Source organism: Scyliorhinus torazame, chromosome 29, assembly GCF_047496885.1.
Source record: "Scyliorhinus torazame isolate Kashiwa2021f chromosome 29, sScyTor2.1, whole genome shotgun sequence".
NCBI classification, from domain to species: domain Eukaryota; kingdom Metazoa; phylum Chordata; class Chondrichthyes; order Carcharhiniformes; family Scyliorhinidae; genus Scyliorhinus; species Scyliorhinus torazame.
In genome coordinates this window covers 5326257-5349202 of record NC_092735.1, presented here as the reverse complement: position 1 = coordinate 5349202, position 22946 = coordinate 5326257, and the positions used below count along the sequence as shown (strand labels likewise).

Sequence of the window (22946 nt, the reverse complement as noted above, 5' to 3'; positions counted from 1 at the left end):
GGAGATGGGGGAGTGGGAGGAGATGGGGGGGAGGGAGGAGGAGAAGGGGTGGAGGGAGGAGGAGAAGGGGAGGAGAAGGGGGAGGAGGAACATAAGAAGATAAGAAACTAGGAGACAGGGAGTAGGTCATCTGGCCCCTCGAGCCTGCTCCATCATTCAATGAGACCATGGCTGATCTTTTTGTGGACTCAGCTCCACTTTCCGGCCTGAACACCATAACCCTTAATCCCTTTAGTCTTCAAAAAACTATCTATCTTTATCTTAAAAACATTTAATGAAGGAGCCTCTACTGCTTCACTGGTCAAGGAATTCCATAGATTCACAACCCCTTTGGGTGAAGACGTTCCTCCTAAACTCAGTCCTAAATCTACTTCCCCTTATTTTGAGGCTATGCCCCCTAGTTCTGCTTTCACCCGCCAGTGGAAACAATCTGCCCGCATCTATCCTATCTATTCCCTTCATAATTTTATATGTTTCTATAAGATCCCCCCTCATCCTTCTAAATTCCAACTAGTACAGTCCCAGTCTACTCAACCTCTCCTCATAATCCAAACCCTTCAGCTCTGGGATTAACCTAGTGAATCTCCTCTGCACACCCTCCCAGCGCCAGTATGTCCCTTTCTCAAGTAAGGAGACCAAAACTGAACACAATACTCCAGGTGTGGCCTCACTAACAACTTATACAATTGCAGCATAACCTCCCTAGTCTTAAACTCCATCCCTCTAGCAATGAAGGACAAAACTCCATTTGCCTTCCTAATCACCTGTTGCACCTGTAAAGCAACTTTTTTGCGACTCATGCACTAGCACACCCCAGGTCCTCTCTGCACAGCAGCATGTTTTAATATTTTATCATTTAAATAATAATCCCTTTTGCTGTTATTCCTACCAAAATGGATAACCTCACATCTGTCAACATTGTATTCCATCTGCCAGACCCCTAGCCCATTCACTTAGCCTATCCAAATCCCTCTGCAGACTTCCAGTATCCTCTGCACTTTTTGCTTTACCACTCATCTTAGTGTCATCTGCAAAACCTGGACACATTGCCCTTGGTCCCCCAACTCCAAATCATCTATGTAAATTGTGAACAATTGTGGGCCCAACACTGATCCCTGAGGGGACACCACTAGCTACTGTTTGCCCAACCAGAGTCCCACCCATTAATCCCCACTCTTTGCTTTCTATTAATTAACCAATCCTCTATCCATGCTAACTACTTTCCCCTTAATGCCATGCATCTTTATCTTAGGCAGCAACCTTTTGTGTGGCACCTTGTCAAAGGCTTTCTGGAAATCCAGATATACCACATCCACTGGCTCCCCGTTATCTACCGCACTGGTAATGTCCTCAAATAATTCCACTAAATTAGTTAGGCACGACCTGCCCTTTATGAACCCATGCTGCGCCTGCCCAATGGGACAATTTCCATCCAGATGCCTCGCTATTTCTTCCTTGATGATAGATTCCAGCATCTTCCCTACTACCGAAGTTAAGCTCACTGGCCTATAATTACCTGCTTTCTGCCTACCTCCTTTTTTTAAACGGTGGTGTCACGTTTGCTAATTTCCAATCCGCCGGGACCACCCCAGAGTCTAGTGAATTTTGGTAAATTATCACGAGTGCATTTGCAATTTCCCTAGCCATCTCTTTTAGCACTCTGGCATGCATTCCATCAGGGCCAGGAGAAGAGACGGAGAAGGGGTTCCAAAGATCCTTTCCCCTTTGAGTAAAGAAAATTTCTCATCTCAATCCCAAATGGCCAACCCCTGATCCAGGGACTGTGGCTGCTGGTTACCGATTGCACAGAGCCGGGGAAAGCATCCTCCCAGCATCGACCTCAGCAAGTCCCTTAACAGTTTTATTTATTTTTTAAAAAAAAAATTTAGAGTACCCCAATTAATTTTTATTTTTTTCTAATTAAGGGGCAATTTAAACGTGGCCAATCCACCCAGCCTGCACGGTAGCCTTGTGGATAGCACAATTGCTTCACAGCTCCAGGGTCCCAGGTTCGATTCCGGCTTGGGTCACTGCCTATGTGGAGTCTGCATGTTTCTCCCCGTGTGTGCGTGGGTTTCCTCCGGGTGTTCCGGTTTCCTCCCACAGTCCAAAGATGTGCAGGTTAGGTGGATTGGCCATGCTAAATTGCCCTTAGTGTCCAAAATTGCCCTTAGTGTTGGGTGGGGTTACTGGGTTTATGGGGATAGGGTGGAGGTGTGGACCTTGGGTAGGGTGCTCTTTTCCAAGAGCCGGTGCAGACTCGATGGGCCGAAATGGCCTCCTTCTGCACCGTAAATTCTATGTAAATCTATGATAATCTTTGTGGGGGTGAAACTCACTCAGACACGGGGAGAATGTGCAAACTCCACACGGACAGTGACCCAGGACCGGGGTCGAACCTGGGACCTCAGCGCCTTTGGCAGCAGTGCTAACCACTGCACCACATGCCGCCCTCAACAATTTTATAAATGGAATAAGATCACCGTGCTTTTCCTAAATTCCTGAGAACACAGCCCAATCTCTCACAAAACAAGTTCACATTTTCCACATTATACTCCACTTGCCAAATGTCTGCCCACTCACCTTGCCAAATGTCTGCCGTCTCACCTAACCAACCCCTCATGGCCACTTCACAACTTACTTTCCGACTTAATCTTTGCATCATTCGCAAATTTAGTAACTATTTGGTCACGTTATCCAAATGATTGATGTAAATTGTAAATATTTGAGGGCCCAGCACTGATCCCAGGACATGGTGCTCATCTGAAAAATGGCCTATTTATGCCTACTCTGCTTCCTGTTAGCTAGCCATTCCGCTATCCATGCTAATATGTTTCCCCTACAATGCTCATTAAACCTCCCATTAACCTTGTCTGTTTTCCCAATTCCCTCCAAGGAACGAAAGTCCCTCATCCTTGGTCCCCATCCAGATCAGCTGCAATGGGGGGCAGTTGTTAAAAGTGACACATGGACACTGGTTTATGAGGTGGTGGTTCTGCGATGGAACCTACCCACCCCCACCATTTTTTAAATCACAAGGTGCTCCCAATGTCGAGCGATGCTCTGCAAACCAATTCTGGAAAGTGCAAGGACACCGTGATGATCTGGTCCAAAGATGTGCAGGTTGGGTGGACTGGCCATGCTACATTGCCCCTTAATGTCCAAAGATGTGCCGGTTGGGTGGGTTTATGAGGCCGGGGCGAGGGGAGTGTGCCTGGGTAGGGTGCTCTTTCAGAGGGTCAGTGCCAACTTGACAGGCTGGGGTGCCTCCCTTCTGCACTGTAGGGATTTGAGGATTCACCATGACAAAAATAAGGGAGTAGGGGTTGCAACTATGGTTGAAAGTATTTCCGGATGATTCATCACATGACCTCCCACTTCAAACTGCAGCCCCCCCCCCCCCCCCCCCCCCCCCCCCCCCCCACCACCACCACAGTCCTTCAGGCACACAGCCAATGGGAAAGAGAGAAGAAACTCTTGGATTTTGCTGAAAAGAGCAATGTTGTGAAAGCTTTTCTTCCCACACTCACCAGGACACACAAGAATACCAAATTTCAAACTATCACAACAGGAGGACAGGGTGCTGATTGGTTGGCTACTCAACTCTAATTGGCCCGAGATGTTGCCATGGAGAAAAACACACAAATTAATGGCTCCCCAAGCTCCTGGGGAATTCAGAAGAGAGAGAGAGACCTCTGCCATTCAATTTAATTCATTTGGAAGTGAAACGGATTATCATAGAATTTACAGTGCAGAATGGAGGCCATTTGGCCCATCGAGTCTGCACCGTCTCTTGAAAAGAGCACCCTACCCAAGGTCAACACCTCCACCCTATTCCCATAACCCAGTAACCCCCACCCAACACTAAGGGCAATTTTGGACACTAAGGGCAATTTAACATGGCCAATCCACCTAACATGCACATCTTTGGACTGTGGGAGGAAACCGGAGCACCCCGGAGGGAAACCCACGCACACACGGGGGATGGGGCAGTCGGTGGTTTTTAGAATGAGGATGATGCCGCATCTTCAGAGACAATTAAAGTGAGGGGGTGGGGAAAAGGGGGCGTCTCCTGGTCTTGTCAAAACAAAATGGTCTGTGGGCATCGGATACAAGTCACAGTTTCTGAACCATCTGAGGCGATGTACAAACTAACCTTGTGTGTGGAGCTGGGGCCCATTATTCACAGCATTCACCCTGGCTTTTAGTGAGCTCTCAGTTATGTTATTTGCAAAGCAGGGTTCCAGGACTGGGGGTGAAAAGGAGTAAGAGAGCACGGCACCGGATGTCCCAGTGATCAGTTGCAGTCCCAACTTCGGGTCCTACAGTTCAAACAAACAGATACAGCTCCTTGGAAACTGTTACTCAGCGACAAAGACACAAACCCTGCCTCGCCGTGACGTGCTTTTAATAAATGCAGCTCCCCCAAAGCTTTACACCTTCGAAATGTCCAAACACTGTAATAATGAGAAGGCAGTCCCATTGGGCCTATGCATGAATTACTTGTTTTTATTTGTCTTGTCGTTACAATCTGGCACTTCTTCTGTGATATTTCCCCAATAAATCAACTCGCTATCTACATGTCCCATTCCCATTTGCCCCCACTGTGCAGAAATTAACATTACAGAACTTTATTTCAGCCCAGTCCACCAGGAGGAGGAGGATGGGGGGGGGGGGATGATTCAGCTCCACAAACACAAAGGGTCTACCTTTTTTACTGCCAGGTTCATTACTTCTTCCTGTGACTGCTGCTTTGGCTGGGTGTTTGCCGCTGGCTGCTGCGTCTGTTCCTGGGATGGAGGGGACGGCACTGTCTGAAAAAGAGAAAGGGGGGGGAAAGAGAACAAAAATGAGACAACTAGAATAGTGCCAGAATGTGCCAATCCGGTCCAGAATGGAGCAACCTTGTTTTTTCTGTGGAGTTCCAGAACTCCAAACGTGGGAAACTCGATCCTCTGCCACGTGAGCCATCAGTTTGCCCGGTCTTTAACACTCCCAGCCTCCAATCTGACATCAGTTAGGCTGGCGCCTCAGTGCAGTACTGAGGGGATGTTACCTTAGAGGTGGCAGCATCTGAAGGTTGCTTGAAACAGGCTTTGTCCAGCTTAGATGCCATTGCACGAGAGTGAAGCACCTATTCCAATACTGTATCTGGAATAGTTCCTACAGATTGGAGGGTAGTGAATATAAACCCCGTTATTCAATAAGGGAGGTAGAGAGAAAACAGGGACCAGTGGGCCTAATATTGGTAGTAGGGAAGTTACTGGGAGTCCATTATGAAGGATTTCCTAGCACAGCAATTGGAAAAGCAGTGCTATAATCAGACAAAGTCAGCTTGGATTTACGAAAGGAAAATAATGCACGACAAATCTACTGGAATTCTCTGAAGATACAATGAGTAGAGTTGACCAGGGAAAACCAGTGAATATGGTTTATTTCGACTTTCAGAAAGCTTTCGACAAGGTCTTGCACAGCATTTAATATGTAAAGTTAAGGCGCACATGGGATTGCGGGTAGTGGCTTGAGATGGATAGAAAGCTGGTTAGCAGACAGGAAGTTGGAAATAAATGGGTCTTTTTCTGATTGGCAGGCCAGTGACTAGTGGGTACCACAGGGATGTGTGCTGGGACTCCAACTGTTCACTTTATATATTAATGATTTGGACAAGGGAACTCAATGTATGATCTCCAAATTTGCAGATGATACAAAGTTGGGTGGGAGGGTGAACTGTGAGGAGGACGCAGAGATGCTTCAGCGGGATTTGGACAGGCTGAGTGAGTGGGCATGTGCATGGCAGGTGATATAATGTGGATAAATGTGAGGTTATCCACTTCGGTAGCTACAATATGAAGGCAGATTATTATTTGAATGGGTGTAAATTGAGAGAGGCGGATACTCAGCGAGATCTTGGTGTCCTCGTGCATCAGTCGCTGAAAGTAAGTGCCCAGGTACAGCAGGCAGTAAAGAAGGCAAATGGTACGTTGGCCTTCATAGCGAGAGGATTTGAGTGTAGGAATAGAGATGTTTCACTGCGATTGTATAGGGTATTGGTGAGGCCACACCTGGAGTATTGTGTGCAGTTTGGTCTCCTTATCTGAGGAAGGAGTTCTTGCTATGGAGGGAGAGCAGCGAAGGTTTACCCGGCTGATTCCTGGGATGGCGGGACTGTCACATGAGGAGAGAGTAAATGGGTTATAGAATTTACAGTGCAGAAGGAGGCCATTCGGCCAATCGAGTCTGCACCGGCCCTTACAAGAGCAACACACTCAAGCCCACGTAGCTACCCTATCCCCGCAACCCAGCAACCCCCACTTAACCTTTTTGGATACTAAGGGCAATTTAGCATGGCCAATCCACCTAACCCGCACATCTTTGGACTGTGGGAGGAAACCGGAGCACCCGGAGGAAACCCATGCTGACACAGTGAGATCGTGCAGACTCCGCACAGACAGTGACCCAAGCCGGGAATCGAATCCGGGACCCCGGAGCTGTGAAGCAATTATGCTAACCACTGTGCTACCGTGCTGCCCAAATTAGGATTATATTTATTGGAGTTTAGGAGCGTGAGAGGGGATCTCATAGAAACTTACAAAATTCTAACAGGATCGGGCAAGGTAGATTCAGAAAGAATGTTCCCGATGGTGGGGGAGTCCAGAACTAGGGGTCATAGTTTGAGGATAAGGACTGAGGTGAGGAGAAATTTCATAACCCAGAGAGTGGAGAATCTGTGGAATTCGCTACCACAGAAAGTAGTTGAGGCCAAAACTTTTGTGTAATTTCAAGAAGGGATTAGGGGATCAAGGGATATGGGGGGGGGGAGATCTGGGTACTGAACCTGATGATCAGCCATGATCATAATGAATGGCCGAGCAGGTTCGAAGGGCCTCTATTTTTATGTTTCTATGCCACCAGACGTATTGCAGTTTAACACATCTCGAAACGTGACCAAAATAAACTTCGGCATCAGTGCCTCAAAGTCGTACAAATCAAACTGAGTGTTTGAAACAAAATAAATCGCCATTTTCATGAACAATCTATTCAACAAAACAATTCTTGCCGTGTCATTGGCTCTGAATTAAAACAAACTGACTTCAGAGGGGACAGGGCCTGCTTTTCACGTGGCAGCAGCTCCCTCTGCTGGCATTGAGCTTTACTGCTGTAACAGAAACAAACAGGGTGGGATTTATCCTAGGATTCTCTGGGAAGCTAGGGGGGAGATTGCTGAGCCTTTGGCTTTGATCTTTAAGTCATCTTTGTCTGCAGGAATAGTGCCAGAAGACTGGAGGATAGCAAATGTTGTCCCCTTGTTCAAGAAGGGGAGTAGAGACAACCCAGGTAACTATAGACCAGTGAGCCTTACTTCTGTTTCATAGAATTTACAGTGCAGAAGGAGGCCATTCGGCCCACCGAGTCTGCACCGGTTCTTGGAAAGAGCACCCTACCGAAGCCCACACCTCCACCCTATCCCCATAACCCCTTAACCCAGTAACCACACCCAACACTAAGGGCAATTTTGGACACTAAGGACAATTTAGCATGGCCAATCCACCTAACCTGCACATCTTTGGACTGTGGGAGGAAACCGGAGCACCCGGAGGAAACCCACGCACACACGGGGAGGACGTGCAGACTCCGCACAGACAGTGACCCAAGCCAGGAATCGAACCTGGGACCCTGGAGCTGTGAAGCAATTGTGCTATCCACTATGCTACCGTGCTGCCCGTTGTGGGCAAAGTCTTGGAAGGTTTATAAGCGATAGGATGTATAATCATCTGGAAAGGAATAATTTGATTAGAGATAGTCAACACGGTTTTGTGAAGGGTAGGTCGTGCCTCACAAACCTTATTGAGTTCTTTGAGAAGGTGACCAAACAGGTGGATGAGGGTAAAGCAGTTGATGTGGTGTATATGGATTTCAGTAAAGCGTTTGATAAGGTTCCCCATGGTAGGCTACTGCAGAAAATACGGAGGCATGGGATTCAGGGTGATTTAGCAGTTTGGATCAGAAATTGGCTAGCTGGAAAAAAGAGAAAGGGTGGTGGTTGATGGGAAATGTTCAGACTGGAGTCCAGTTACTAGTGGTGTACCACAAGGATCTGTTTTGGTGCCACTGCTGTTTGTCATTTTTATAAGTGACCTGGAGGAGGGCGTAGAAGGATGGGTGAGTAAATTTGCAGATGATACTAAAGTCGGTGGAGTTGTGGACAGTGCGGAAGGATGTTACAAGTTACAGAGGGACATAGATAAGCTGCAGCTCTGGGCTGAGAGGTGGCAAATGGAGTTTAATGCAGAAAAGTGTGAGGTGATTCATTTTGAAAGGAATAACAGGAAGACAGAGTACTGGGCTAATGGTAAGTCATTTGGTAGTGTGGATGAGCAGAGAGATCTCGGTGTCCATGTACATAGATCCCTGAAAGTTGCCACCCAGGTTGAGAGGGTTGTTAAGAAGGCGTACGGTGTGTTAGCTTTTATTGGTAGAGGGATTGAGTTTCGGAGCCATGAGGTCATGTTGCAGCTGTACAAAACTCTGGTGCGGCCGCATTTGGAGTATTGCGTGCAATTCTGGTCGCCGCATTATAGGAAGGACGTGGAAGCATTGGAAAGGGTGTAGAGGAGATTTACCAGAATGTTGCCTGGTATGGAGGGAAGATCTTATGAGGGAAGGCTGAGGGACTGGAGGCTGTTTTTGTTAGAGAGAAGAATGTCAACAGGTGACTTAATTGAGGCATACAGGATGATCAGAGGATTGGACAGGGTGGACAGTGAGAGCCTTTTTCCTCGGATGGTGATGTCTAGCACGAGGGGGACATAGCTTTAAATTGAGGGGAGATAGATATAAGACAGATGTCAGAGGTAGGTTCTTTACTCAGAGAGTAGTAAGGGTGTGGAATGCCCTGCCTGCAACAGTAGTGGACTCGCCAACACTCAGGGCGTTCAAATGGTCATTGGATAGACATATGGACGATAAGGGAATAGTGTAGATGGGCTTTAGAGTGGTTTCACAGGTCGGCGCAACATCGAGGGCCGAAGGGCCTGTACTGCGCTGTAATGTTCTATGTTCTAACAGGCAGCAAAGACTGCAACAGGCACAAACCCATCAGCTCAAATGGCTTAAAAAATATATATTTTAATTTTTTAAATTTAAAATAGTATCCAATTATTATTTATCCAATTAAGCGGCAATTTAGCGTGGCCAATCCACCTACCCTGCACATCTTTGGGTTGTGGGGGTGAAACCCACGCAAACACGGGGAGAATGTGCAAACACCACACGGACAGTGACCCGGGGCCGGGTTCGAACCCGGGTCCTCAGCACCATGAGGCAGCAGTGCTAACCACTGCATCACCGTGCCGCCATCACTCAAATGGTTTGTGCCCATGTTTATGCTCCAAGTAAGCCTCTGACAATCCTGCTTCATCTCACCCCATTATAATACCATAAGACAGAAGAATAATTAGGCCACTCGGCCCATTGAGTCAGCTCCGCCATTCAATCATGGCTGATATGTGTTCATTGCCATTCTCCTGCCTTCTCCCTATAACCCCTGATCCCCTTATTAATCAAGAATCAGGTTCGATTCCCGGCTCGGGTCACTGTCTGTGCGGAGTCTGCACTGTCTCCCCGTGTCTGCGTGGGTTTCCTCCGGATGCTCCGGTTTCCTCACACATGTCCCGAAAGACGTGCTTGTTATGTGAATTGGACATTCCGAATGCTCCCTCTGTGTAACTGAACAGGCGGCGGAATGTGGTGACTAGTAACTTCATTGCAGTGTTAATGTAAGCCAACTTGTGACAATAAAGATTATTATTATGACAACCCCTCGTCATTCCCAGCATTTTCTGTTTTTCGGTCTTCTCTCGGTCCTAACGACCTGACCCACCATACAGTAGTGCCAAATTCCCAGCACTATCTTATTCCTCCCATCTCACAAAACTAACTTTTATAAAGGCAACCTGAAGTCAGCTCAAAGGCTACAGGAACATAAGAAACAGGAGCAGGATTAGGCCATTCAGGCCCAGCTCATCACCAACTCGACCGACCACCATATTTCTTGATTCCGTTAATGTCCAAAAAAATCTATCAATCTCCGACTCGAACTTACTCAACGATTGGGCCTACACAGCCCTCTCGGATAGGAATTCCGAAGATTCACACCCTCTAGTCAAAGGAATCGCTCATCTCGATGCAAAAAGCGGTCATCCCCTTATCATGAGTCTATGGCCCCCTCTTTCCAGAATCCCCAAGGGAAAACCCACCTGGTAACAGCTCCCTCATCAAACCCAGTCAGCACCTGCCTCAAAATGCCGATGTGGTGAGATGAAGAAAGAGAGGAGGCTAGTCTGGACCGGTTGGGCCGAAGGGCCCCATTTGTGTGATGTGCGTTCTATTTAATCTTGGAAATGTTGCAGCAGAGCCCCCACCTCACCCCCCCTTGAAATGCAAACAGCTCCGTGGAGTACCTGTATTTGCGGTTGACTCTTGGCAGTGCTCGCGGAGGGGTGCACACGGTGCACTTTGTTCTTTTGTGGAGTCACTGTGAGGAGGATGTGAGCCCCCACTCCGTTAGCCAACAGGCTAGGTGTTTGGTTGTGCAAGATTGTCGTCGGTGCTGCCGTGGCCACGTGGTTTGACTGCGCTGGGCTCCGCAGGGCAGCTGACGTTGGTGTGGGCATCTCGCAGGTGCCTGCGCTCGTCTCCTGCTTCACCAACAAGGCCTTCATTGGCATCAAGTTCGACCCAGGGGCATCGGCAGGACTTGTGTTTCTCCTGGGGGGCTTGGCGTGGTTGAGGAGCGGGATGGATTTATTGGGAGCGGAGGGCGTGGGCAGCCCAGAAAACAGGCAGCTGGAAGGTGGGCTCTCCTGCTTGACGGTGGTGGGGCTGATTTTCCGACTGCTCAGTACAGCGGAGGGCACGCTGGTGGCGGGTAGCTGGAGTTGGGTTCTCTTTTCCAGATCCAACTGCAGCCGGAGAGCTTCCACCAGCTTCTGCTTCTGCCTCAGCATCCTGGTCAGCTCCTCGATTTGCTTGTCCTTTTCCTGCAACATCAGGTCCTTGGTTGCAGCTTGCGTGTCCCTGCCTGACTCTCGGTCACATCTCCGGATGCCACTGGGCACCAGCGTGGCGATGCCCGCCAGGCCATTAACAAAGGCAGGCTCTTCTTTGACAATGACCCGCAGAGGCGAAGACTGGAGGGATTCGGTGGCCGACTCTGGGGTCGCGCTCTCTTCCATGCTGTGCACCGAGCGGTCAGAGGGGGCAGGTGACACTGGAGGGGTGGAGCTGGTACTGCCCAGCCTCACCGCGGACCCCCCCGTCACCGTGGTGACCATCACATCCCCGGCAGTGATGTTGGCGACCACGGCCGGAGTGCTGGTCAAGCGGGCAGACGGGAAGGCGACCATCATTTCAGTGGGTTTTGAGGTGGCGGTGCCAGTCTTGCTGGCAGTGGTCGCTGTGATGGATGGATTTCCGCTGCCTTTGTTCTGCTCCTGATAGTTCTTCAGCCGTTCAATCAGATCAGTTTTAGTTCCCGATACAGGCAAGGCTCGCAGCTTCAGCTCCTGCTTCAGTTCAGCCACCTACAGGCAGAAAGGAAAATGTCAACCACAGCACAGAATCAGAATCACAGAATAATGCAGCAAAGAGGCCCTTCGGCCCATCGAGTCTCAACCGGTACAGGAAAACCACCTGACCTGCCGACCTAATCCCATTAAAAATATTCAACAAAAATTTTTTTTTTTTAATTTGAATTTTAATTAATTGACGCAATGTCAGTTAGAGGGGTGCTGTGCTCTGACTGTGAGATGTGGCAGGTCCGGGAGGCTTCCAGCGTCCCGGATGGCTTCATCTGCAGAAAGTGCACCCAACTGGAGCTCCTCACAGACCGCATGGTTCGGTTGGAGCAGCAATTGGATGCACTTAGGAGCATGCAGGTGGCGGAAAGAGTCATAGATCGCAGTTATGTAAATATGGTCACACCCAAGGTGCAGGCAGAGAAATGGGTGACCACCAGAAGGGGCAGGCAGTAAGTGCAGGAATCCCCTGTGGTTGTCCCCCTCTCGAACAGATATACCCCTTTGGATACTGTCGGGGGGGATAGCCTATCAGGGGAAAACAGCAGCAGCCAGAGCAGTGGCACCACGGCTGGCTCTGATGTTCAGAAGGGAGGGTCAAAGCGCAGAAGAGTAATAGTAATAGGGGACTCTATAGTCAGGGGCACAGATAGGCGCTTCTGTGGACGTGAAAGAGACTCCAGGATGGTATGTTGCCTCCCTGGTGCCAGGGTCCAGGATGTCTCCGAACGGGTAGAGGGCATCCTGAAGGGGGAGGGCAAACAGGCAGAGGTCGTTGTACATATTGCTACTAACGACATAGGCAGGAAGGGGCATGAGGCCCTGCAGCAGGAGTTCAGGGAGCTAGGCAGAAAGTTAAAAGACAGGACCTCGAGGGTTGTAATCTCGGGATTACTCCTTGTGCCACGTGCCAGTGAGGCTAGAAATAGGAAGATAGAGCAGCTAAACACGTGGCTAAACAGCTGGTGTAGGAGGGAGGGTTTCCATTATCTGGACCACTGGGAGCTCTTCCGGGGCAGGTGTGACCTGTATAAGAAGGACGGGTTGCATCTAAACCGGAGAGGCATAAATATCCTGGCCGCGAGGTTTGCTAGTGTCACACGGGAGGGTTTAAACTAGTATGGCAGGGGGGTGGGCACGGGAGCAATAGGTCAGAAGGTGAGAGCATTGAGGGAGAACTAGGGAATAGGGACAGTGTGGCTCTGAGGCAGAGCAGGCAGGGAGAGGTTGCTGAACACAGCGGGTCTGGTGGCCTGAAGTGCATATGTTTTAATGCAAGAAGTATTACGGGTAAAGCAGATGAACTTAGAGCTTGGATTAGTACTTGGAACTATGATGTTGTTGCCATTACAGAGACCTGGTTGAGGGAAGGGCAGGATTGGCAGCTAAACGTTCCAGGATTTAGATGTTTCAGGCGGGATAGAGGGGGATGTAAAAGGGGAGGCGGAGTTGCGCTACTGGTTCGGGAGAATATCACAGCTGTACTGCGAGAGGACACCTCAGAGGGCAGTGAGGCTATATGGGTAGAGATCAGGAATAAGAAGGGTGCAGTCACAATGTTGGGGGTATACTACAGGCCTCCCAACAGCCAGCGGGAGATAGAGGAGCAGATAGGTAGACAGATTTTGGAAAAGAGTAAAAACAACAGGGTTGTGGTGATGGGAGACTTCAACTTCCCCAATATTGACTGGGACTCACTTAGTGCCAGGGGCTTAGACGGGGCGGAGTTTGTAAGGAGCATCCAGGAGGGCTTCTTAAAACAATATGTAGACAGTCCAACTAGGGAAGGGGCGGTACTGGACCTGGTATTGGGGAATGAGCCCGGCCAGGTGGTAGATGTTTCAGTAGGGGAGCATTTCGGTAACAGTGACCACAATTCAGTAAGTTTTAAAGTACTGGTGGACAAGGATAAGAGTGGTCCTAGGATGAAGGTGCTAAATTGGGGGAAGGCTAATTATAACAATATTAGGCGGGAACTGAAGAACATAGATTGGGGGCGGATGTTTGAGGGCAAATCAACATCTGACATGTGGGAGGCTTTCAAGTGGCACTTGAAAGGAATACAGGACCGGCATGTTCCTGTGACGAAGAAGGATAAATACGTCAATTTTCGGGAACCTTGGATGACGAGTGATATTGTAGGCCTCATCAAAAAGAAAAAGGAGGCATTTGTCAGGGCTAAAAGGCTGGGAACAGACGAAGCCTGCGTGGAATATAAGGAAAGTAGGAAGGAACTTAAGCAAGGAGTCAGGAGGGCTAGAAGGGGTCACGAAAAGTCATTGGCAAATAGGGTTAAGGAAAATCCCAAGGCTTTTTACACGTACATAAAAAGCAAGAGGGTAGCCAGGGAAAGGGTTGGCCCACTGAAGGATAGGCAAGGGAATCTATGTGTGGAGCCAGAGGAAATGGGCGAGGTACTAAATGAATACCTTGCATCAGTATTCACCAAAGATAAGGAATTGGTAGATGTTGAGTCTGGAGAAGGGGGTGTAGATAGCCTGGGTCACATTGTGATCCAAAAAGACGAGGTGTTGGGTGTCTTAAAAAATATTAAGGTAGATAAGTCCCCAGGGCCTGATGGGATCTACCCCAGAATACTGAAGGAGGCTGGAGAGGAAATTGCTGAGGCCTTGACAGAAATCTTTGGATCCTCGCTGTCTTCAGGGGATGTCCCGGAGGACTGGAGAATAGCCAATGTTGTTCCTCTGTTTAAGAAGGGTAGCAAGGATAATCCAGGGAACTACAGGCCGGTGAGCCTTACTTCAGTGGTAGGGAAATTACTGGAGAGAATTCTTCGAGACAGGATCTACACCCATTTGGAAGCAAATGGACGTATTAGTGAGAGGCAGCACGGTTTTGTGAAGGGGAGGTCGAGTCTCACTAACTTGATAGAGTTTTTCGAGGAGGTCACTAAGATGATTGATGCAGGTAGGGCAGTGGATGTTGTCTATATGGACTTCAGTAAGGCCTTTGACAAGGTCCCTCATGGTAGACTAGTACAAAAGGTGAAGTCACACGGGATCAGGGGTGAGCTGGCAAGGTGGATACAGAACTGGCTAGGCCATAGAAGGCAGAGAGTAGCAATGGAAGGATGCTTTTCTCATTGGAGGGCTGTGACCAGTGGTGTTCCACAGGGATCAGTGCTGGGACCTTTGCTCTTTGTAGTATATATAAATGATTTGGAGGAAAATGTAACTGGTCTGATTAGTAAGTTTGCAGACGACACAAAGGATGGTGGAATTGCGGATAGCGATGAGGACTGTCGGAGGATACAGCAGGATTTAGATTGTTTGGAGACTTGGGCGGAGAGATGGCAGATGGAGTTTAATCCGGACAAATGTGAGGTACTGCATTTTGGAAGGTCTAATGCAGGTAGGGAATATACAGTGAATGGTAGAACCCTCAAGAGTATTGAAAGTCAAAGAGATCTAGGAGTACAGGTCCACAGGTCATTGAAAGGGGCAACACAGGTGGAGAAGGTAGTCAAGAAGGCATACGGCATGCTTGCCTTCATTGGCCGGGGCATTGAGTATAAGAATTGGCAAGTCATGTTGCAGCTGTATCGAACCTTAGTTAGGCCACACTTGGAGTATAGTGTTCAATTCTGGTCGCCACACTACCAGAAGGATGTGGGGGCTTTAGAGAGGGTGCAGAAGAGATTTACCAGAATGTTGCCTGGTATGGAGGGCATTAGCTATGAGGAGCGGTTGAATAAACTCGGTTTGTTCTCACTGGAACGAAGGAGGTTGAGGGGAGACCTGATAGATGTCTACAAAATTATGAGGGGCATAGACAGAGTGGATAGTCAGAGGCTTTTCCCCAGGGTAGAGGGGTCAATTACTAGGGGGCATAGGTTTAAGGTGAGAGGGGCAAGGTTTACAGTAGATGTACGAGGCAAGTTTTTTACGCAGAGGGTAGTGGATGCCTGGAACTCGCTACCGGAGGAGGTGGTGGAAGCAGGGACGATAGTGACATTTAAGGGGCATCTTGACAAGTACATGAATAGGATGGGAATAGAGGGATACGGACCCAGGAAGTGCAGAAGATTTTAGTTTAGTCGGGCAGCATGGTCGGCACGGGCTTGGAGGGCCGAAGGGCCTGTTCCTGTGCTGTACATTTCTTTGTTGTGATGTGCCGAGACCTCATCCGGGTACTTTTTAAAGGATGTGAGTCAACCCGCCTCGATCCCCCTCCCAGGCAGCGCGTTCCAGACCCTCACCACCCTACTCACCAGAATAGACACCACTCCGTGCAGAGCCTGCTGCACAGGATGCCATTCGGCCCACCATGCCTGCACCACCTCTCAAAAAGCGCGATCCAGTTTCTCCACAATCCTGCAATTTTTCCCCTCTCACCATTTGTCCAATTTTCTTTTCAAGATTACTGTTGAATCCACTTTCATGGTGCACAGTTCTGTAGTCGCTGTTGGCCCACAGATACTGTCCAGGAAGATTTCAGCTAGTACAGCAACATGGGCACACCTATACCCTCCTGTCGCACCCACCTGGTACCTCATGGTCACCATCCAGTGACCCTGTTGGACAATATCTTCAAAGGGTGGCCAGAAGGTCTTCTTCTGTGACTTAGGAGCATGCAGGTGGCGGAAAGTGTCATAGATAGGAGTTATAGAGATGTGGTCACACCCAAGGTGCAGGCAGAGAGATGGGTGGCCACCAGAAGGGCAGGCAGTCAGTGCAGGAATCCCCTGTGGTTGTCCCCCTCTCGAACAAGTATACCCCTTTGGATACTGCTGGGGGGAAAGGCCTCTCAGGGGAAAACAGCAGCAGCCAGAGCAGTGGCACCACAGCTGGCTCTGATGTTCAGCAGGGAGGCTCAAAGCGCAGAACAGCAATAGTCATAGGGGACTCTATAGTCAGGGGCACAGATAGGTGCTTCTGTGAATGTGAAAGAGACTCCAGGATGGTATGTTGCCTCCCTGGTGCCAGGGTCCAGGATGTCTCCGAACGGGTAGAGGGCATCCTGAAGTGGGAGGGCAAACAGGCAGAGGTTGTGGTACATATTGGTACTAACGACATAGGCAGGAAGGGGCATGAGGTCCTGCAGCAGGAGTTCAGGGAGCTAGGCAGAAAGTTAAAAGACAGGACCTCTAGGGTTGAAATCTTGGGATTACTCCCTGTGCCACATCCTAGCTAGGCTAGAAATAGGAAGATAGAGCAGCTAAACACGTGGCTAAACAGCTGGTGTATGAGAGAGGGTTTCATTCTCTGGACCACTGGGAGCTCTTCCGGGGCAGGTGTGACCTGTATAAGGACGGGGTGCATCTAAACTGGAGAGGCATAAATATCCTGGCCGCGAGGTTTGCTAGTGTCACACAGGAGGGTTTAAACTAGTATGGCAGGGGGGTGGGTACCGGAGTAATAGGTCAGAAGGTGAAAAACCTGTGGGAGAACTAGGGAATAGGGCCAGTATGGTTCTGAGGCAGAGCAGACAGGGAGATGTTGCTGAAAACAGCGGGACTGGTGGCCTGAAGTGCTTATGTTTTAATGCAAGAAATATTACGGGTAAGGCAGATGAACTTAGAGCTTGGATTAGTACTTGGAACTATGATGTTGTTGCCATTACAGAGACCTGGTTGAGGGAAGGGCAGGATTGACAGCTAAACGTTCCAGGATTTAGATGTTTCAGGCGGGATAGAGGGGGATGTAAAAGGGGTAGAGGAGTTGCGCTACTGGTGAGGGAGAATATCACAGCTGTACTACGGGTGGACACCTCAGAGGGCAGCGAGGCTATATGGGTAGAGATCAGGAATAAGAAGGGTGCAGTCACAATGTTGGGGGTTTACTACAGGCCTCCCAACAGCCAGCGGGATATAGAGGAGCAGATAGGTAGACAGATTTTGGAAAGGTGTGTCATGTGAGGGTACATTTAAGACATGGATGTTTAAGCAGTGTACCTTTAAGAAAACAGTGATGTCATAGAGTGGGTGGAGCTCAGCTCAGTTCAGCCATTTTGAAGGTTTTTAGTTTTGGTTTAAAAAAAGTGTGTGTGTCTGTGTGTTTCCAGAGAGCGGCAAGTTTGAAAAGCAGCTTGTTTTGCAGTGAGCTGGAGTTGCTGTGACCTCTGCCATAAAAGACCATCTCTGGATCATTTGGGTGATTTAAACTCATAAATATATAGATCCTTTAACCTGATGTGATTTTGTTTAAAGGTGTTCAGTCTCTTGGAAGTTTGAAGGAACATTTTGAGGAATTATTTACTGTTGCAATATTTTCTGAGTTATCTTTGAAGTAAGGGGCGTTAAGAGATCCAATGTTTATTTAAGATGTTAAGTTGAGTTCATGAAATAAACAGTGTTTTGTGTTTAAAAACCCACGTGTCCATAATTGTAATCTCACACCTAGGGAAAAAGCCGTGTGCTCAGAAAAGCAACAAATCCATTAAAGGGAGAGGTTGGTTGAACTCCGTGATACATTTTGGGGATCTGAAAACGCCTCGCCCATAACAGGTGTAAAAACAACAGGGTTGTGGTGATGGGAGACTTCAACTTCCCCAATATTGACTGGGACTCACTTAGTGCCAGGGGCTTGGACGAGGCGGAGTTTGTAAGGAGCATCCAGGAGGGCTTCTTAAAACAATATGTAGACAGTTCAACTAGGGAAGGGGCTGTACTGGACCTGGTATTGGGGAATGAGCCCGGCCAGGTGGTAGAAGTTTCAGTAGGGGAGCATTTCGGGAACTGCGACCACAATTCAGTAAACTATAAGGTGCTGGTGGACAAGGATAAGAGTGGTCCGAGGGGAATGTGTTAAATTGGGGGAAGGCTAATTAGAACAATATTAGGCGGGAACTGAAGAACCTAAATTGGGGGCGGATGTTTGAGGGTAAATCAACATCTGACATGTGGGAAGTTTTCAAATGTCAGTTGAAAGGAATTCAGGACTGGCAGGTTCCTGTGACGAAGAAGATTAAATACGGCAAATTTCGGGAACCTTGGATAACGAGAGATATTGTAGGCCTCGTCAAAAAGAAAAAGGAGGCATTTGTCAGGGCTAGAAGGCTGGGAACAGACGAAGCCTGTGTGGAATATAAGGAAAGTAGGAAGGAACTTAAGCAAGGAGTCAGGAGGGCTAAAAGGGGTCACGGAAAGTCATTGGCAAATAGGGTTAAGGACAATCCCTAGGCTTTTTGCACGTACATAAAAAGCAAGAGGGTAGCCAGGGAAAGGGTTGGCCCACTGAAGGACAGGGGAGGGAATCTATGTGTGGAGCTAGAGGAAATGGGTGAGGTACTGAATGGATACTTTGCATCAGTATTCACCAAAGAGAATGTTGAGTGGTGGATGTTGAGACTGGAGAAGGGTGTAGATAGCCTGGGTCACATTGAGATCCAAAAAGACGAGGTGTTGGGTGTCTTGAAAAATATTAAGGCAGTTAAGTACCCAGAGCCTGATGGGATCTACCCAGAATACTGAAGGAGGCAAGAGAGGAAATTGCTGAGGCCTTGACAGAAATCTTTGGATCCTCATTGTCTTCAGGTGATGTCCCGGAGGCGAGAGAATCACCAATGTTGTTCCTTTATTTAAGAAGGGTAGCAAGGATAATCCAGGGAACTACAGGCCGGTGAGCCTTACGTCGGTGGTAGGGAAATTACTGGAGAGAATTCTTCGAGACAGGATCTACTCCCATTTGGAAGCAAGTGGACGTATTAGTGAGAGGCAGCATGGTTTTGTGAAGGGGAGGTCATGTCTCACTAACTTGATAGAGTTTTGAGGAGGTCACAAAAGTGATTGATGCAGATAGGGCAGTGGATGTTGTCTATATGGACTTCAGTAAGGCCTTTGATAAGGTCCCTCATGGCAGACTGGTACAAAAAGTGAAGTCACATGAACATAGAACATAGAAAATACAGCACAGAACAGGCCCTTCGGCCCACGATGTTGTGCCGAACTTTTGTCCTAGATTAATCATAGATTATTGAATTTACAGTGCAGAAGGAGGCCATTCGGCCCCCCGAGTCTGCACCGGCTATTGGAAAGAGCACCCTACCCAAACTCAACACCTCCACCCAACACCAAGGGCAATTTTGGACACTAAGGGCAATTTATCATGGCCAATCCACCTACCCTGCACATCTTTGGACTGTGGGAGGAAACCGGAGCACCCGGAGGAAACCCACGCAGACACGGGGAGGACGTGCAGACTCCGCACAGACAGTGACCCAAGCCGGAATCGAACCTGGGACCCTGGAGCTGTGAAGCAATTGTGCTATCCACAATGTTACCGTGCTGCCCTTAAGAACAAATAAATCTACACTATATCATTTTACCGTAATCCATGTACCTATCCAATAGCTGCTTGAAGGTCCCTAATGTTTCCGACTCAACTACTTCCACAGGCAGTGCATTCCATGTCCCCACTTCTCTCTGGGTAAAGAACCTACCTCTGATATCCCTCCTATATCTTCCACCTTTCACCTTAAATTTATGTCCCCTTGTAATGGTTTGTTCCACCCGTGGAAAAAGTCTCTGACTGTCTACTCTATCTATTCCCCTGATCATCTTATAAACCTCTATCAAGTCGCCCCTCATCCTTCTCCGTTCTAATGAGAAAAGGCCTAGCACCCTCAACCTTTCCTCGTAAGACCTACTCTCCATTCCAGGTAACATCCTGGTAAATCTTCTTTGCACCTTTTCCAAAGCTTCCACATCCTTCCTAAAATGAGATCAGAGGTGAGCTGGCAAGATGGATACAGAACTGGCTAGGTCATAGAAGGCAGAGTAGCAATGGAAGGGTGCTTTTCTGACTGGAGGGCTGTGACTAGTGGTGTTCCGCAGGGATCAGTGCTGGGACCTTTGCTGTTCGTAGTATATATAAATGTTTTGGAGGAAAATGTAACTGGTCTGATTAGTAAGTTTGCAGACGACACAAAAGTTGGTGGAATTGCGGAATGCGATGAGGACTGTCAGAGACGACAGCCGGATTTAGATCGTTTGGAGACTTGGGCGCAGAGATGGCAGATGGAGTTTAATCCAGACAAATGTTGGAAGGTCTAATACAAGTAGGGAATATACAGTGAATGGTAGAACCCTCAAGAATATTGACAGTCAGTGTGATCTAGGTGTACAGGTCCACAGGTCACTGACAGGTGGAGAAGGTAGTCAAGAAGGCATACGGCATGCTTGCCTTCATTGGCCGGGGCATTGAGTAGAAAAATTGGCAAGTGATGTTGCAGCTGTAAACCTTAGTTAGGCCACACTTGGGAGTATAGTGTTCAATTCTGGTCGCCACACTACCAGAAGGATGTGGAGGCTTTAGAGAGGGTGCAGAAGAGATTTACCAGGATGTTGCCTGGTATGGAGGGCATTAGCTATGAGGAGCGGTTGAATAAACTCGGTTTGTTCTCACTGGAATGACGGAGGTTGAGGGGCGACCAGATAGAGGTCTACAAAATTCTGAGGGGCATAGACAGGGTGGATAGTCAGAGACGTTTTCCCAGGGCAGAGGGGTCAATTACTAGGGGGCATAGGTTTAAGGTGCGAGGGGTAAGGTTTAGAGGAGATGTATGAAGCAAGTTTTTTTTACACAGGTGGGTGCCTGGAACTCGCTGCCCGAGGTGGTGATGGAAGCAGGGACGATAGTGACATTTAAGGGGCATCTTGACAAATACATGAATAGGATGGGAATAGAGGGATACGGACCCCGGAAGTGTAGAAGATTTTAGTTTAGACGGGCAGCATGGTCGCTGCAGACATGGAGGGCCGAAGGGCCTGTTCCTGTGCTGTACTTTTCTTTGTTCTTTGTCCTCCTTGGCAGGATGGACCGCAATTACGGATTGCAAATTCATCAAAGGAAGCGATCGCCTCCTGTATTCAAGCTGCCGGCTGGCATCTCACATCTAAAGGGTGACCGCGACGGAGACGTGGCGGTGGGGTTTCAGAGTCGTGTGGAATTCAGAGCAACACAAAGAGTCCTCAAGAAAAAGTGAGGGGGGAGAGAACATCCATTTTGGGTATTTCTGAAATATCTGTAAACGGCCTCAAAGAGGAAAATCCTGGTGGAAATGCAGCCATCAGTTTGGAATTGAATGTTCACTGCAACGCATGGTTCAAATCAATTTGGCACGAGGTACACAATTCTACAACTGGTGAAACAGCTCCCTCCCTTTCCCCTGGCCGCACATCATGATCAGGACTTCAAATGGGCTGCAAGCGAGATTGGCAGCCCATCCCCCGCATTCTGGTGGACCGTACCATGGCTGACGGCAGCAATGTCTCTTTTATCATTTAAATTCTCAAGCGAAGCCTTGATGAGGGCTTGACACGTGTTAACAATCAAGGTGATGGGCCAAGTGCTGGCAAATGGGATCAGGTAGGCAGGACTCGATGGCCTGAAGGGCATCTTTTGCACTGTAGTATTCTGTGATTCTGGCTTTCATAGATTCAGATAATATACAGTGATGAATGAGGCCATTCACCCCATCGAGTCTTGGAAAGAGCACCCTACCCAAGCTCACATACCTCCACCCTATCCTCGTAACCCAGTAACTCCACCTAACCTTTTTGGACTCGAAGGGGCAATTTAGCATGGCCAATCCACCTAACCTGCACATCTTTAGACTGTGGGAGCAAACCGGAGCACATGGAGGAAACCCACGCAGATATGGGGAGAACGTGCAAACTCCACACGGTCACCCATGGTCAGAATTGAACCCGGATCCCTGGAGTTGTGAGGCAGCAGTGCTAATCACTGTGCCACCATGCCGTGAATATCAAGATTGTGTTATTGAGAGATTCTTGACTGACCAAGGATTCAAAGGCTGTAGGGGTTAGATCTGAAGGCGCAATCAGATCAGCTGTGATCACATCAAATGGCGGAGAATGCTGGAGGGGCCGAAGAGCCTACTAGTAATTCAAATCTTCGTTTGCAGATAATTAACCTGGAATATTTTGTAACTTTTCAAATGATGAGGAGTTTTAAATGTTAACAGCAATTCACTATAAATTGCAATCCATTCACTTCCTGGAGAAGTAATCTGCCTGCTGATTGATATTGGCCCTTATACCTTGGCGATGTCACTCAGTCTGCTTCCAAACACTGGGAAGTGTGTGCTCCCACAAACAGCAATTTGATAAATGATCAGATTGTCTGTTTTTAGGTGTTGGCTGAGGGATAAATATTGGCCGGGGCACCAGGCAGGGCTCTACTGCTCTTTTTCCAACAATACACTGACATCTTTTATGTCCATCCGGGAGGGCTAAGGTTCAATCCCTCATCTCAGAACCACATGAAAAGATCAATACAGGGCGGCACGTGGCACAGTGATTAGCACTGCTGCCTACGGCGCTGAGGCCCCGGGTTCGAATCCTGGCCCCGGATCACTGTCCACGTGGAGTTTGCATTCTCCCCGCGC

The 22946-nt window shown here is 48.5% G+C and overlaps 1 protein-coding gene across 1 annotated transcript in view; it reads right to left on the bottom strand.

Annotated features, from left to right (window-relative positions):
- The window catches only part of LOC140403820 (myocardin-related transcription factor A-like), a 271655-nt gene that overhangs the window by 12027 nt on the left and 236682 nt on the right, over window positions 1-22946 (bottom strand). The window contains 4 exon segments of the mRNA XM_072491982.1: window positions 4157-4177; window positions 4179-4322; window positions 4710-4814; window positions 10461-11582. Coding sequence (XP_072348083.1) covers window positions 4157-4177; window positions 4179-4322; window positions 4710-4814; window positions 10461-11582 — 1392 coding nt within the window.